This window comes from Pholis gunnellus (genome assembly GCF_910591455.1).
Source record: "Pholis gunnellus genome assembly, chromosome: 8".
NCBI classification, from domain to species: Eukaryota; Metazoa; Chordata; class Actinopteri; order Perciformes; family Pholidae; genus Pholis; species Pholis gunnellus.
In genome coordinates, this window is record NC_136534.1 from 9,386,495 (window position 1) to 9,402,400 (window position 15,906).

The 15,906-nt window shown below is 42.8% G+C and overlaps 1 protein-coding gene across 2 annotated transcripts in view; it reads left to right on the plus strand.

Annotated features, from left to right (window-relative positions):
- Positions 1–15,906, plus strand: part of grb10b (growth factor receptor-bound protein 10b) — a 59,512-nt gene that overhangs the window by 19,280 nt on the left and 24,326 nt on the right. For both annotated transcript variants that reach the window (XM_079164381.1, XM_079164382.1), the window contains exons 3-5: positions 2,875–2,971; positions 8,389–8,674; positions 11,226–11,370. In XM_079164381.1, coding sequence (XP_079020507.1) covers positions 2,875–2,971; positions 8,389–8,674; positions 11,226–11,370 — 528 coding nt within the window. The remainder of the gene's footprint in view (positions 1–2,874; positions 2,972–8,388; positions 8,675–11,225; positions 11,371–15,906) is intronic.

The window sequence follows — 15,906 nt, forward strand, 5'->3', positions numbered from 1 at the left end:
AGGAAGAAAAGATGATTAAAGAACTAAATCGTCTGATGTTGTGAAAATAAATGTCACAGCTCTGCTTGTCAGCGGCTCAGCTGTGCTGTGACAGCAGCTACAGCTGAGTTCCTAAAATATAATCACACAGATAAACGAAGCACTAGAGCAGACATTGGTGTGACCTCCTGATCTCATTCTGGTTAATTATGTAAGAAGGGATTTCCACTTCATGTCTAGTGTTCGTGTGTGTCGTAAAAGGACTGTCAGCACGAATGGTCCGCCAGAAACTAGTCTCGGGCTCTTGAGTATAAAGTTTTCACATCTTTAAAGCTTTCTGATAATATTTAGCTGTAGGTAAATCAAAACATGATGGAAATGTATATTCACAGACTTGAAACGTTGTTATGGATCCAGTCTATTCTCAGCTGCAGGGGTGTAGGGTAATTATGACGTGCACGCTATTATGACGGGCCCTCGTGCTCTCTCTGAGCCAAAAGCCTCTCAGTACGCCAACTATTGATTCATATGCAATCCCTGGTCGTAACATTTAACATGAATCTGACCTCCTCTGAAGGCATAGCTTTGACATGCGTCTCAGTCTTTTCCTTCTCGTTTGAGGCCTAATTTCCAGACCTTTGTGTGTGTCCTGCTTTCAGTGCCGCAACCTTGTCTCTGGCCTTCCGCTGACCCCTTTTAAAACGCTGAACCCCGGGCCCACTGACTCCTATTTGGATTTCCTTTCAACTACATCAATATGAAAGCTCCCTTACATGCTACTTGTCAAAACTTGGCCTACCCTCAGTCCTGTTTTGACCCCGCTCTAACAGCAACGTGTGTGTCTGTGTGCGCCTTTGCTTTTGTGTGAAATAATAAGTGTGAGAGACCCCTCTTTGTAGTCTCAGCCTTATGGGCTTCAATCAACCTATAACCAAATGCAGAGTAAGGCAATGGCATGGCTGAGAAATATGCTAAATGGCCAGTATATATCGGATTAAATCCCCAAGTTAGCATTCTGTCAATTGTCTATTGAGGCATCAAAGGCTGTCTGGGTTTGGATTTTTGTTGGTAAGATCCATAAAAAAGATCAAGGTGTGCTTTAAGAGCCCTTTAGTCCTTTAGAGTGTGTGTGTGTGTTTTAACTAATTTACCCCCAGACAGCCATGCAAAACAGCATTCAAGACCAGTATATGGTGAGAAAGAGTCCCTACGTTTTTGCTCAGTGGAGCTGAACCATCACCATCCTGTCCTGAATACACACACACACACACACACACACACACTCTCTAACGCTGTGCTGTACCATCCCAGCGTCCCAGTGCTGTTTGGGTGACTGGGTAGGGATCAGTCACAGTCTGGTAGCTGGACCCCCACACGGTGTGTGTGATGATGACGGGGTTCGCTATGTGATGGGAACAAATGGGGGATGCGGTGGTTACTCTATTTTTTTTTTTATCAAAAGCAGGTTAGGCCCATTACGCTCCGAAATCTCTTTTCCGATCCGACCAAGACGGCTGGAACACAAGACAATACAAAGACGGAACAATGCAATGTAATGACTGGATGCGTTTGGGTTAGTTGGTGTAGAAGAGCGGTTGGGGGTGGTGGTGGACAGACACATATGCTGACGTTGAACTTCCAATTAGATCCAGTTTAGTCTGAAGGTAGGCACCAGTGTAGACACCAGAGAGGAACACTAATAACTTCAAATCATGGATTGTATATTTCTAAACTATCCAACTGAGCCGTTACTTTGAAGAATCGAGTCATCCGAGTGGAATTCTACCTCAAGCTTTATTCTCACAGTGGTCAATTCTCTTCCAACTGCTCATTAAGTCTTGTAAGTAAAGTTGTTTTAAATGTAAGACTTTAAAAAGTACTTTAATTTGAGCTCTAAAAAATGAAAATGTTTTAGACAAATTTGAGATTTGCTTTGAAAAAATGGTTCGTTCAGGAACGTCTTTTAAGCAGTTTGTTGCAAAGAGACACAAATCTAACTTAAAATTCATCTAAAACCTTCTAAATGCAATTGAAAGTAGCTGTTATTTACTATGCTTTAGGTTTGTTTTATTTATTTATTAACGATTGTCGATAAAGTTAGGACTGGGCAATAAATCTTTTACGACAGCGCTTTTATTACAGCATCAGAAGACGTACACAGTAGTCTGCCCCAGTGCGTGCTGCTCGCACTCCTCAATCAGATATGTTTAGAAACATAGAAAACGCTTTTGTTGTGATTGTTTTTCTTATTGAACAGCTTTGTATTAACAGGAAATATGATGGAAATAGAAAGGTTGAATGAGGAAATGGTATCTTATACTGCTGATCTTGTGTTCTCTGATACACACCTGGCCATGTTCACACACTGTTTGTGGGATGTTGCAGTGTTTTCACACAGGCAGTGTCGAAAGAGTAGTTCAACTTTTTTTTGATTGTATTTGTTGTATTTTCTGAAGCCTATTTAAATGTACTTTTATAGCATTCCAAATGGGAAACATGTCAAAAGAATGATATAAGATGTTAAGATAAACTACATGCTTCCAGCCCACGTGTAGAATTTTGGATCAAGCATGTGAGACTACCTTTAGAAGTCCTAAATGTTCACATGATCTCGTAGATAAATTCAGCAAACATTGTGGGCAGAGCAGCCTCTTTCTTCCTTGTACACTTGTACCACTGCTAGGACCACAGCAGCTCTACTTTTGTCTACTTTGTGACCAATCATTGAGAGACTCAGGTTTATCATCTATAACATTACATAACATTCTCTCTTAAAAGAATAAACTAATGTATGTACTCGGGGTGTAACCACATTTAAACGTCATTTAGAGGATCTTTAGCTCCTGTAACAAAGTGACAAAATATTCATTTTTTTCTTGCTTCTCTTTCCCACAGCAAGACAATATCGACCGGTCCTCCAATCACAGGCAAGCTGACATCATTGGTCCGAGCTTCCAGCAATCAGCCAATCGGAGTTCTCCAAACCATCAAGGTTGGTCCACCACCTCCAATAGAAATGTGTGTGTGTGTGTGTGTTTGTGTGTGTGTGTGTGTGTGTGTGTGTGTGTGTGTGTGTGTGTGTGTGTGTGTGTGTGTGTGTGTGTGTGTGTGTGTGCTGCTGCTATTGCATTCAATCAAATATTCCTGGGTTACATTGGTGTTTTATGACACAGATGAGCATACTTTGAGACATCAAATTACATATGATTTGACATAGTAGTGGGACTTGTCATATGATATTGCATACTACTGGGACTTACTCTACATTGACTTGGTGTAACATAAGCTTGCTGTGTATTCTCCATTTATTTTCATTTGTAAGAGAATACAAAAAGGTCATAGAAATGACCTGGGAATCTGGTACTACTACTATGTGTTTGTGCGCGTGTGACTGTGTCTGTGTATGTGTCTGTGTGTGTGTGTGTGTGTGTCCCTCGTCTCAGTACAGTGTGGGGAGCGGCTTGCTGCTCATTATCCTCCACTGGGCCGGGGGTGGGTCGAGGGGGATAATATATATTTGGGTCTCTTCCGCTGTAAACATTTCAGCAGTTCAAAGGGTGATCTGCATGGACACAGGGTGCCATTATAATTACGTCGCCTATCTAATTGTGCCATACAGGGTTCATCCAAGACAATCGGAGCATGAGATTTAAGCACAATATTGGCTCAGCATGGGAGGTAAGGGTGGGGAGTCTGCGAGGACTCAACGAGCGAATTAGAACGCTTGGCCCGGGCATGGGAAATAAATGGAGCAGAAATTACATTGTCATTTTTCAGGATCAGCCGCAATGGAGGGAACTCAGGAGGACCGGAGAGGCCGAAGAATGGAGATGACTTTAAATGAGGAACATTCGAGCTTTCACTGTCTGAATAATGATATTTCACATAGATACCCAGTTGTTGTGTTTTTATGCCAGGTTATGCCAGACATGTGCCTGATTTATGAGCACTGGTGCTGCAGACTATTTAGGTTTTTGTCAGATCTCCTTCTTCCCCCACTCTTTTTTTATTCTTCAGGTAATGAGGGACAAATCAGCTACCACTTTTTAAGTACTTTTGGTATTTTAGCTTGTTTCACAAGCCGTCTTACGTATGCTGCTCAAATAGGGTGTCATTTGAGCAGAGACTTTGAATTGAGCCCCAGCACCTCTTGTGTCATTAGTGGGATTATAATCTTTGCTGACGTTGGCAAACTTGTTTTCCAGTCAACCCACTCTTTGTTTCTTACAAGGTTCAAATAGAGCCACTAGCTTCTTGCCGCGCTTGCTATTAAGCTAGAACAGTCATAAACCTTTTCATTTTGGAGGGAACATTGTGGCTTTGTTGGAACATGAACTGACATTTTTTTTTTCACATGCTTGGAACGAGACGCTGTTGAGCGGCGTAGTGTGGGCAATTGCGAGCCAATATTTGAAATGGAAGTTGCACCACATGATATTCCCAATATGTCAATCTGTAAATTGCGCCACGCACATAACATTTCACTGTGATGTTAAGTGTTTTGCAAAGCTCAAAATAGTTGGCCGAAATGCAGTCTTTCTTTAAATAAGTAGAAGAATGACGAGGCCACACTGTACCGAGCCGTGGCATGACACATGCTTTATGTGAGTCCTTTCTAGTCTCTCACAGATGCGATGTCACGGGCTTGTACTCGGCACATGCTGTCTCCTCTTTGTTGTTTCTCCCCACCACACGCCAGAGTGATTTCAGTCATGTAGCTCAGTTCATTGTCTATTGGGTTATAGAACTTGCTCCCTGCTCAACGGCCACATATGAAATCTGGAAATACTCCAGAGGAGGTAGGTACGGCCACTTCATTTTTTTAGACTTTTATAATGTTTCCGGTTTTTGGTTCTGTTCTGGTCCTGGAAGGTGTTTTTTGGATAATTGGTTGAAAAAGTTTCCACTCTCTACGTCTTTCTTACAGTACCAGCATTCAGTGTTTTTATACAGACTCCTTAAGAAAAAGCTAGTAAGTGTGCCTTGTGTTAAGCTTCCTGTCAGTAAAGCATATATTAATTAAGTCCCCAAACCCATTTTTCCTAAAAGGAAAACGATAGGGGATACAAAACAGACTAAATGGACCACATGGAACACATTTCTGAAAGTGTCTGTGACGACCGTGTCACCGTGGGTACTTAAGGGTTAAGACAGCTTTCAAGAATGCAAATAATGCCTCGACAAGAAAGTAGTTCATTTACTTTATTCAGTTGGACTAAGGAAGGCAGCGGCCAGTGAAGAGCCAGGTTCAGGGACTTAATCTTGTGCCCTGGGATAACATGACGCCTGGACCAGGTTCTGTCCTGGAGAAAAGACAAAGAAAAGAAGACAAGAGAAAAGGGTGGAAAATTGGAGTTGCTGGGGGTGCTCAGATGTGGTCTTCTATTTGAACTGTAGTCCTGACTAAGCTCAGCATTTGAGGTGCCAGCAGAGTCAGTCATGAGTTTAGAGTAGTGTCAAAAACTGAGAGATGAAATCATCTCATTGTAACTATGTGAGGGTTATTTAGTAATTTCACAGCTCCGTCTACATCTGTAGCTCTCTGTGTGCTACTTCGAGAGGCTCTAATTGATACTGTAACATTGTAGTGACAGGTGTGCTATGACATGAATTTGTCTGGCAAAAAAAATGTCTGTCCTCCATGTCAAAGAAAGAACTGTAGTTGGCTCTCTGTTCCAAATCTTCGTGCGTATAAATCCGGTGCATGCCTGCCTGCCTGCATGCTGTCTGTGTCATCAATCTGTCAGCCAAACAAACCGGGCACATGACGCATGCCTTTGTTTGTCTGATTGTGACATGCATACGTGATTGCGATCGCATGGCCGTTAATGACGCACCAATCCCCCATCCCTGCGTGGGTTTATGGGTTGTGTTTCTCGTGCTCTGCCAATCCCCATCCAGAGGCCAAAGTAGGTCAGGTTTATGAGGAAACTTATTTTCTCTCTCTAGCTTGAGGGTACATGTCTCACCTAGTGAGAATGATGGATGAGGAGCAGATGATGTGTTCAGGGTAAAAGTCATTTTTGGAGTTTTGCTCACTTTTGATGTCGTTTCTGATTTACCCTCATAGCATTGGGATGCATTTGTTTGATTATGTTGTCCTACTATTATATTTGTTCATTTTTGAATTACCGTTGCTGCTGCTGCTGCTGCTGCTGCCGGTGATATTGCTCCTTTCGGTGTTACAGGTGTCTTTCCCTGTCCTTTGTCTTGTGTATGGCCTCGTATGAACCCTGCATCCTGTGGTGTATATAGCTCTTTAGCTCTCCAGGCTATCTATAAGTAGCTGCCCCAGCTTACTTGTCACTATTAATACCCACAGATTAACCACCTTCGATTCACCGGCACCTGTGATACAGCTACCCGACACGTTTTCAGAAAAAGCTCTTTAAAGGCGAATCTTTATTTTCAGCAGGTCGATTTTAGCATCAGCCATGCTGCTGCATGAAAGAGATGGGGATGTTTGCTATCCCGCTAACCTGTGGCTCCTGTTGTTGTTGTTGTTGCCTCTGGTACAAAAAAGAAAAAAACATCTTGTATACTTCCACAGGAAACGGATTCCTTGCCAGGCTGAGGGGCTCACTTTGAAGCCAGTGCTTTTAAAACTGTACATCAATCAAATTGCAGACGTCAGCTTTCCGCTGAGCGGTGGGACTTTCAGCTGCTTTAGGGTGGCATGACCCTCGCAACACCTCGCATGATCCAGCTGTCAGGTGTCCTGCACCCTGAGCTGTGGGGAAGTGACATGTGTCACACAGTGCAGGGTGTATTTAAAGCCCTGGAGTTCTGACAGCAGGACTTCACGATACAAGTTAAAATATGGCACACCATTTGCTTTCATTCAGTCGTTCATTCTCAAAGCTTAGTTTTTGAACCATCGGCTGAATCTGGAGTTTTTGCTGAAGAGGATCGTGCTAACAAAAACGCATCTCCCTTCTATTTACAGATTATCATTCAGTGATTAAGAATGATACAGTCACATTTCTCATGCTACAATGTCCACCGAGAGAATCAACAATCCAATTAGAAACAGATAAAAGATCATTGTTTACATTGAATCTTCAAATGTACATGAACATTGTTTCGGATCAGATGGTTCCCTATCCTTTCGTGTAAGGACATATCTAATCACAGATATCTTCTATAATTAGGTTTCATTATGATGAATGTTATTTCAATTCGAGATTCTGTCCCTATATCCAAATGGGGTTCCTTCACATGAACCCCATACATTTGAGAGCACCTGCCCTGTACAATTAGAGTTTGTCTCCCCCTGGTGGTTTACTTGTGTCCTGCAGTACAGTCAGAAGGATCTGAAAACAGAGATTTGATGATGAATTCATGAGATAGATTTCTTTTTTCATATTCAAGAACTATTAATCATAAGATGAGTCACCACAGGAGATTGTAATTTCGAAAGAACCAAGTTGTGCACCCAGTATACCCAGGTGATAAAACTTTCACCGCATGAAGCAATTAGAGAGCGAGAGAGAGAGAGAGAGAGAGAGAGAGAGAGAGAGAGAGAGAGAGAGAGAGAGAGAGCTTCCATTGAGCTCACTTCAAACTTTGATACAACATGCTCTTGGAGTCAGTTGAAAAATTCTCTTCATGAATTAAAATGGGCCGAGAGGTTTTCACAGAGGCTTTGAGGATAGATTCCCCCTCTGAGAAGAGTTCCACATCCTGCTTTAAAAGACCTTTAAAGGCAGAATGTTTGATACATGCGATGAAGTTAGAGCTGCTGCCTTCGCTGTGAACCCCAGCGGTAAGAGTTGAACAGCGTTACAGACAGGTTTGTGCTTGTACCTGTTATCCCTGGAGATTTGGCTCCCAAGGCAGCACAATGTACTTCGTCAAGATAGTCTTGCTGATTGAGCACTCTCGCAAAACTGGTTACCAATGTGTGCGTGTGTGTGTGTGTGTGTGTCTGTGTGTGTGTGTGTGTGTGTGTGTGTGTGTGTTTTGTGCATGCCAGTTTTTGCCTTTCCTTTTTTTTTTTGGTATTACTTAGAATTAAGGTGGGGCAAATTGAGGTCAAGGGTTCAAATCCAGGCCACAATGAAATGATAGAGAAACTGAAATAGAAAGGGAAAGTCCCAACAATATCCAGGGACTTAACTTCTTTTTTTTTTGTCTCCCTCAACTACTTGAAACCAAAACAGCAGCTTATAGGACTTTCATTTTTCTTTTATTGTGTTTTATTGCATTTGGGGTTTGATTTTCTTTCCAGCTTTCGTGATGTGTTTTCTGCTCCACACTGTTCCTTGCTCACTCGTCCGCAGCACGTTTTGAAACCTCTGCACTACTTTACAGAAGCATGTCTTGCACTCCTCATTTGAGGGATTTTACTACCAGTTTCTCTCTAAACTCACCCAGTGATGTGCTCCTTTTTCTGTCTGTCTCCTCCAGAGGATGACGTCGATTTAGAGGCCCTGGTGAATGATATGAACTCTTCGCTGGAGAGCCTGTACTCCACCTGCAGTGGCCAGCAGACAGAGTCCACCCCACTACTGCACAATGGACAGATCTCCTCACACCAACACCACCATCATCACATGCAACACAACCAGCCTCGGCAGGGTCAGCACTCACACGCGCTAAGCCACGTCTCCCCGGAGCCGCCCTCCTCCTCCTCTGCGGACTCCTCCCAAACCAGCCTGCGACGGTCACAACCCATGCACATTCTCGCTGTCAGGTCGGTGACCCCACAGTATATACAGATATCGATGTTGATATATTGCTCTGCTGCTCTTCAGCAGCTCATAGGGGTTTTTATGGCAGGGAATAGAAATATGCCAGAACCCCAGATGGAGCTGTCCAGACGAGCATGTCACACGGCTCTCACACAAATGTACATAAACTTATATTTGGCTGCGGCATAGTGAGTCGGGTGAGTCACCCTTTGGAGCGCCACAGTGAAATAACCGACGTCATAGAAAAAAAGAAGGTGCTACCACATGAATGTTATTATGACACAAACAGGGTTTGGAGGTTTATCGGGATACATTACATTCATTTACTATTAAGGGATAGAGTTTCATCCCTAAACGCATGTGGCTTTTTGATGCAACAGAAACATTAGTTGCAATTGTTGTTGTAAAGTGACACGAAAGTACAACTGTGACAGGTGAAGGTAATTTAAAGATAAATAAAGATTAATCATTTAATCTGTCCACCAAAAATTAAATGGGGACTATTTTGATAGTTGATCAATCCTCATTTAAAGATAGGCTGGGTAATTTATTTTAGAAATATTCATATAATTGTTAAAATTGTCTTTACATCCCGACAGCAATCAATAAATCAAATGCTCTGATATAAAAAAAAAGCATCAACAAAAAGAAAATCCCGGTATATGTGGCTGTCGCTACTGGGTCTGTCTGCGGACACACAGGAGCTACAGTTTAGGGTTAGGAAAAGAGATCCGTTGGACTCTTTCAATCATTTCATTCGGTCTGAATGAAGACGGCCTGTCTACTTTCTTAATGGGCCTTTCACACAAACCGCACTCTGCATGTGTACTTATTGGTCATTGCGAGTCCTCCACAAGCTTGATAACTGTGAGTAATAACCATGGCCATGTTTGCTGTTGGGGGAGTGGCTTTGGAGGAAAGCCTGATGGGGTGGGCTGTCAGTGTTACAGCTTTCGGAGCTCGGAAAAGAGTTGGCAACACTGGGCTGGTTTTTTTTGGGTTTGATAGTTCTAAACTCTAGCTTACTCTTGCTTTAGGAAAATATCCACAATATTCAGACATTTTACACGTGACATTGAATGTATCAAACACACGGTTGAAGGGAATTATGAATTTGCTGTTTGTCAGTCAAATTGTATCCATTCATCAGGGGTTTTACCGTGACATCAAACACAACTTAGGCACCATCAGAATTGAAGATGCTTGTAGAAAGCCATACGCATATACCAGCAGTTAAAAATGGAAATAATACTTCAATTGTACATGTGCACACATACAGACACATGCACTTGGGCAACAGAAATATGCCTCTAAACTTTAAGCTAACTCCTTCCAGCCTCACACACACACACACACACACACGCAGAGCTCTTTTTTCTCTCTCTACATTGGAAAAGAAGCCTCTCACTCCACACTATCATTCCTCACCACCCTCTCGATAATTGGGCATAACGTTTCCTCCCCGCTCCCTATCCGTAGCCTTTGAATGACCCGTTTCTCCTTGTCACTCCCCCTTTGTCTCAAACTACACCAGCGGGGAGAGAAAGGTAAAAATTCTCATTTATTTTTTTGAACCAAGTGCAAATGTCTCTCTCAATTTGAAGAATAGTAACCCCATATTCTCCCTAAGGCGGTTATTGTATGCATTCAATAGTGGATATGCTCACTCACACATACACCCTAAGGCAACAGATGCATGGCTGCATGCGTACAGTGCACACAAACACAAAGGCATTCACAGCAGAGCTGGTGTCAGCTCCTATTATTCGCCTTTGGAGTATATGACAGAAACAGAAAAGGGATGATCAGGTAATGGAGTATTCTGTTTTATGAGCTCTCTCTCTCTCTCTCTCTCTCTCTTTCAAACGCACAGACTCTGAAGTTCTTATTATTCAGGGCTGACCTCTGGATAACCCTGTTCTCAAGCCCAGATGGGACAACATCAAAAGGCCCGTTTCCTTTTGAACTCACTGGGTTCTACAGAGAGACAGTTTGATAAAGAAAGGGAGAAAGAGACCAAGAGAAAGAGTCTTCCACAGTGATTCTCTGAGCTAGCTAGCTAGAATTTCAGAAACTGGCCTGCCCATTAAAAAAAAAAAAGAATTCTGAGAAATGTTTATGATCAGCAAATCATCATTTCTCTCTCAGGCCACAAGCTTCCACTGTACTGTATGTGCCTGATTTAAAAGAGCGACTTTAAAGTGATGTCTTGATTTAATATTGATGTGTGATAAATATTGCAGAACATTAGCTGGCACGCTGCGGGGGTCTGTGATTTCCAGTGGCGGGGAGATTTTTTTATTAAGGGTAGATCAGATGGAAACAGACATGAGCCTGGATACTGTACGTCAATGCTTTATTAATTCCATCTCTCTCTTTCCTGCACATATTTCACATGTGTCAGCAGCTCTCATTTCAAAGTTTTCCCATCTCACTTTTCAAGGGGCTGTTCCAGGTCACGACCTTAGACTTCCCTTAGTGTTTTTATCAGGGATGAACACAAGCTAATACTAGAAGTGTGTTTGACTTATATGACTGTCATCCTTTGTCCAGGAGGTTGCAGGAGGAGGAGCAGCAGCTGAGGACATCATCCCTCCCGGCCATACCCAACCCTTTCCCAGAGCTCTGCAGTCTAGCGAACTCCCCTGTCCTAAGTCCTGGCTCTCTACCTCCTGGAGAACCCTCCACTGGCATATATGTAAGTCAAACCCCCACAAAGACACACTTTTCAGGAACTGAGAACACTTTTTCCCAGCAGGGGTCTGGTGGGTTTCGTATTTTACCATGCATTATAATTTGGTGTGGTTGCATTGGGTACAAAACATTGTCTTCGTGCGATACGGGAGACCATGTCAGATGCTTTTCCCTTCTGGAAAAACAGGATATGAGACATCAGCTGATTTTGATTTACTTTTATGTTGATAACTGAGACATGTGTGACTCAAGTTACTTGTTTTGAAGAATGCACCATTTGAATATCGTAAATCAGCTGCATTTAGTGGTCAAGTGTGTTGGACATGAGCATTTAGGAATTTTTCCCTGCTCCACATCTGCCCCGTGTTTTGCTCATCTGAGGCATGATGATTGCTTGCACGTGATAGCACTCTAGTGTACAGATCATGTGTGTGCTCAAGAGGGTTTGCGGCTTTGTTTGAGAAAAAAAAGAATGGGGTGAAGAGTGGAGGAGCAGAGACTGTGTGTGTGTGCGTGTGTGTGTGTGTGCCTGCACACAAGGCTGCATCTCTCTGAGTCTGTTTGCATTTGTGTGTTCATTTGTTGACAACGATTTAGAGACTGGTCCGTCTATTCCTGGAAGTCTGAGTCTCCCCATCGTCACTGTTAATGGTCTTCACATGGGGCCAGCCATTGCTGGTTACAGTAACATACCAGCTTACAGTAATGTGAGGGCGGACTATTTCTCATAAATACTCTCCCTGGCTAAGATCCTGGTCTGTTCTGGTACGATACCCTAGACTGCAGTCGTTTCTTGCCAAAATGGAAGTCTGAGGTGAATAAGACCTGCTCTGCTTTCTCAAGCGTCAGCTCATAAATCACTGAATGAATTGATAAACCTGTGGCATCCAGTAAATGCTTTAAAAGTTTGGAAGTTGCGGCTTTGAATTGCCACCTGTGACATAAGTAGATCTCTAAATGTTTAATGCTGGACTAAGTCTTTAAATATTAGATTTCACTCCGGTCTTCACGAGGGGATGTTGTTTTTGTCTTTTGGAGGAATGTCGAACTACTGGCTGCTGCATTAATTCAACACTGCATGGCAAATCTCAGTCCATAGGGTAAAGAGGTCAAAGATTAATGTCTTACTAAGTGGTTATGAGTTTTGCATTGAATTACTCTACGTGACATAACTTTGGCTCAACGTAAGTAAAGCAGGCGTGTCTGGTAAATATTCAGAAACCAATTTATTAGACTGGTAGCCCCGCTCGGGGGAGGAATGTTGTTGGTTTTTTAATTCCCATGCGGCCTGTTAGAAGTGCAGTATAAACCAGGAAGTGGATTGGGGGATTAAAGGCGGTGCAGGGGTGTTGGCGATTAGCGGCGTATCTAAATGATTACTGTCATCAACCAGTACGATGAAGTATCTGTAACAGTGTGCTTTTTTTTGAGCCACTCGTCTCTTTATTAGGCTACTAGTTCTGTCTTTGACGTTGACCTCAGTTGTGGCCCCACATCACAGCAATCACGTTTCCCATTTCCAGACCTTTTAAAGAGCAGGAATGAAAGGATTTTTGTCTCAAAACCAAAACATGTCTGCACACTTAAACCTCACAAAAAATCGTTCCCCTAGTATACTTTAAAATATAGTGTTTCCGGTTTCTTTTTGGTCTCACAGAGGAGACCTCAAAATAGTTGTTCAAGTGTACCCATAATTCATTGTTACATTGTATCTTACATGCGAAGTGCTCATTTCATCGTGTGACGTTTGTTTGTGTTACATGAGATTGTTTATGAAGTTTATATATAAGAATTGTATAATTTTGTCAGTCACATTAGGTAATTAGAATATACGTGGAGTGTAAAATAGAGGTTTTACATCATCTGTTGAAACATCGGTGTACATATGCTCAGAATGTACAAAAATGTAAACATGCCAAGTTTTTACTGGTTTTGTTTTGCACGGACCACCAAACCTTCACGATGAGGAGACAATGCTGAGAAAGAGCTGTGGAAAATGTAATTATCTTTGTGTGTTTGCTGTGCATCCATCCATGTGTTTGGACTCACGTCTGCCTGTTTGTCTTTCTGTGTTCTGTAAAATATTTACAGCATTCGCAGTGTCTATCCATTGTTGACGGCAATGGAAAGTATGTCTCACTGTGGTTGGAAATTCATTTCAGCACCTTTCCGTTGAAAGAAAGACATTTTTTTTTAAAAACTCCCGCTGAGCCGTCTCATCACGTGCATGTTCTTTTGGGGTCCAGCTCTGGAGGCATGTGGAACAGTGGTAACGCTGCTTTCTTGCAAACACTCCCTTGAGTAGTTTAGATTTTTGGGGGAGTGGTGGACTGTTAAGGGTTTGACAAGTGGGATGGTGGGCAGGTAAATCATTGCTCCCAGACCCAGCCCACTCTGCTAGACCAATAACCATAATCTTTCCCACCATATCTGTCTTTATCTCTCAGTGTCAGTCTGTCTGTTTTCAACCCACTCCCTGCCCTCCTCACCTTCAGTCCAGTCAGCCAGCCTGCTGGTGTGAAGTTTCTCTGTTTAGTTTGCTGAATTTTCCGACCTTCGGGCGCTTTCTGACAGACTCTCATACTTCTGTCCCTCTGTTCCTCCTTACCTCACTCCTTGGCCGCTGTGCAGGAGGCGTGAGGACGCAGTGCTGGGCTGTCAGGAATTACTGGGGAAGCTGCTTGACATGGCCATATGACTCCCAATTACCTCACTTTCTTCCACTCTCCTCTCCCTCCCGTCTTTCTCCATGTTCCCACTCTTAGTCCTCCTCTCTGCAGCTATACATTCTTAAAGGTGAAACTGGGAAATAGAGACGAGGTATGTTCAGGGATTTGAAATGAATAGAAATAAAGCACAGTGTTAATGTAATGTAGTCGTTCATACTGTCCAGTTGATGCTGCCGAAGGTTTACTGCAGGTGTGTGTGTGTGTGTGTGTGTGTGTGTGTCTGTGTGTGTCTGTGTGTGTCTGTGTGCCAAAGAATACATTTGGTTAATGTGGGAGCTGCAGGATGATTAAGAACATCGAACTAGGAAGCTGCCATCTATGAGCACTGGCACCAGTCCAGTGTGTTATGTGTGAAAGTGTGCACAGATGGGCACATATCCTGAGAAAAACTGACTTCCTGTGCCTGCTAAGGATTACTACAAATACAGAAATATGGGCTTGATTGAATGTTAAAACTACATACATTCCATTTGGAAGCAACTGGGCAAAAAGCAGGTATTACAACCGTGCAAAACTTAAAAAAAATACTTGGAGCTTAGCCTGTGTAATCTATGTCGTGCAATGGAAATCCTTTAAGAAGCCTTGAATGCGAGGCAGTTAGCTTGTGTATCCATTCATTTTCTCAGTCTAGGTTCTTGACAGTCTGTCCTCAGTAGTGCAATAGAGAGTGCTGTTATGTGCTCACTTGGACACTGTGTTCCCATAGCTGCCCCAGTCGTTCTAGTGTGGGAACACTGATTTGATCACTGGGTTGCCAGATTTTGCTGGATTTACTGTACTTGGACGGGATGTCCTGTAGCTCACTGTGCTCTATGGTATGGCAGGATCCCCACGCCCTGTCTCTGCCTCTCTAGTCTGTGTTTCATTATCTTTCTATCGGGATGTCTATTTCTGTCTGTCTTGGACTGTGTTTAACTCTCTCTCTTCCTCTGTCATCCTTTTGTCCTTTTGCTCAGGACTCTTAGTTCAGCCAACATTCCTGTTGATCGTAGGACGGAATGAGCACCGTGCATCGTGTCCTCGAACAAATTAGCTCACTAGATGAATTCTTATTCACACATGATGAAGTAAGAGGCCTAAAATAGCGCATGGTGCCAGACAAGCTGTGGAGGCTGGGCTGGCACTAATAATGTTAGCACATGAGCTGTTGGTGTTCAGTGCCGGCGTCGTTGTCTAGTTGCACAAGCTTTTTTATATCACACAGGTTTAAGCAAACTTGCTTGCATCGGTCTAGCATCAGCAAAGTAATGACTTGTTATTATTCTTCAGCAGGAGTCGGCTAAGCGTTGTATGCAAAATGTCTTTAACATCTATTTATAGCAACGAGATTTAGAGATGGAAGTAACATGTAGAGAGATCATCTTTTGAACGTGGATCATACTAACTGCCTCTTTGCAGCGGCTTAAGTGTGTTTCTTTCCATCACTTAATTGTAATACTTACTGTATATAATATAAATGTGTCGAATTACTTAGCTTCCTGTATTTTCATTATGTTCTGCAGGTGAGATTACTTGTGTTTTCCTTCGTATCCTCTACTGTCTACTTGCTCTCTGGGTTGTATTCTTGGAATCTGCTGAGCCACAGTATCCCTGAAGGGATCATTAACATTTGCTCTAATGATGGTGATGCTGATCACTCTTCCCCCTCATCTCACTTTTCCTCACCCCTCTCTCTCTCTCTCTCTCTCTCTCTCTCTCTCTCTCTGCATGACTGTGCCTCCAGCCGAGTTTGCCAGACTTCAAAGCTGTGACACCCACTTATCAAAAAAGTATCACAGTATCTTTGTACTGTACCAAAGTATAATTTAAAA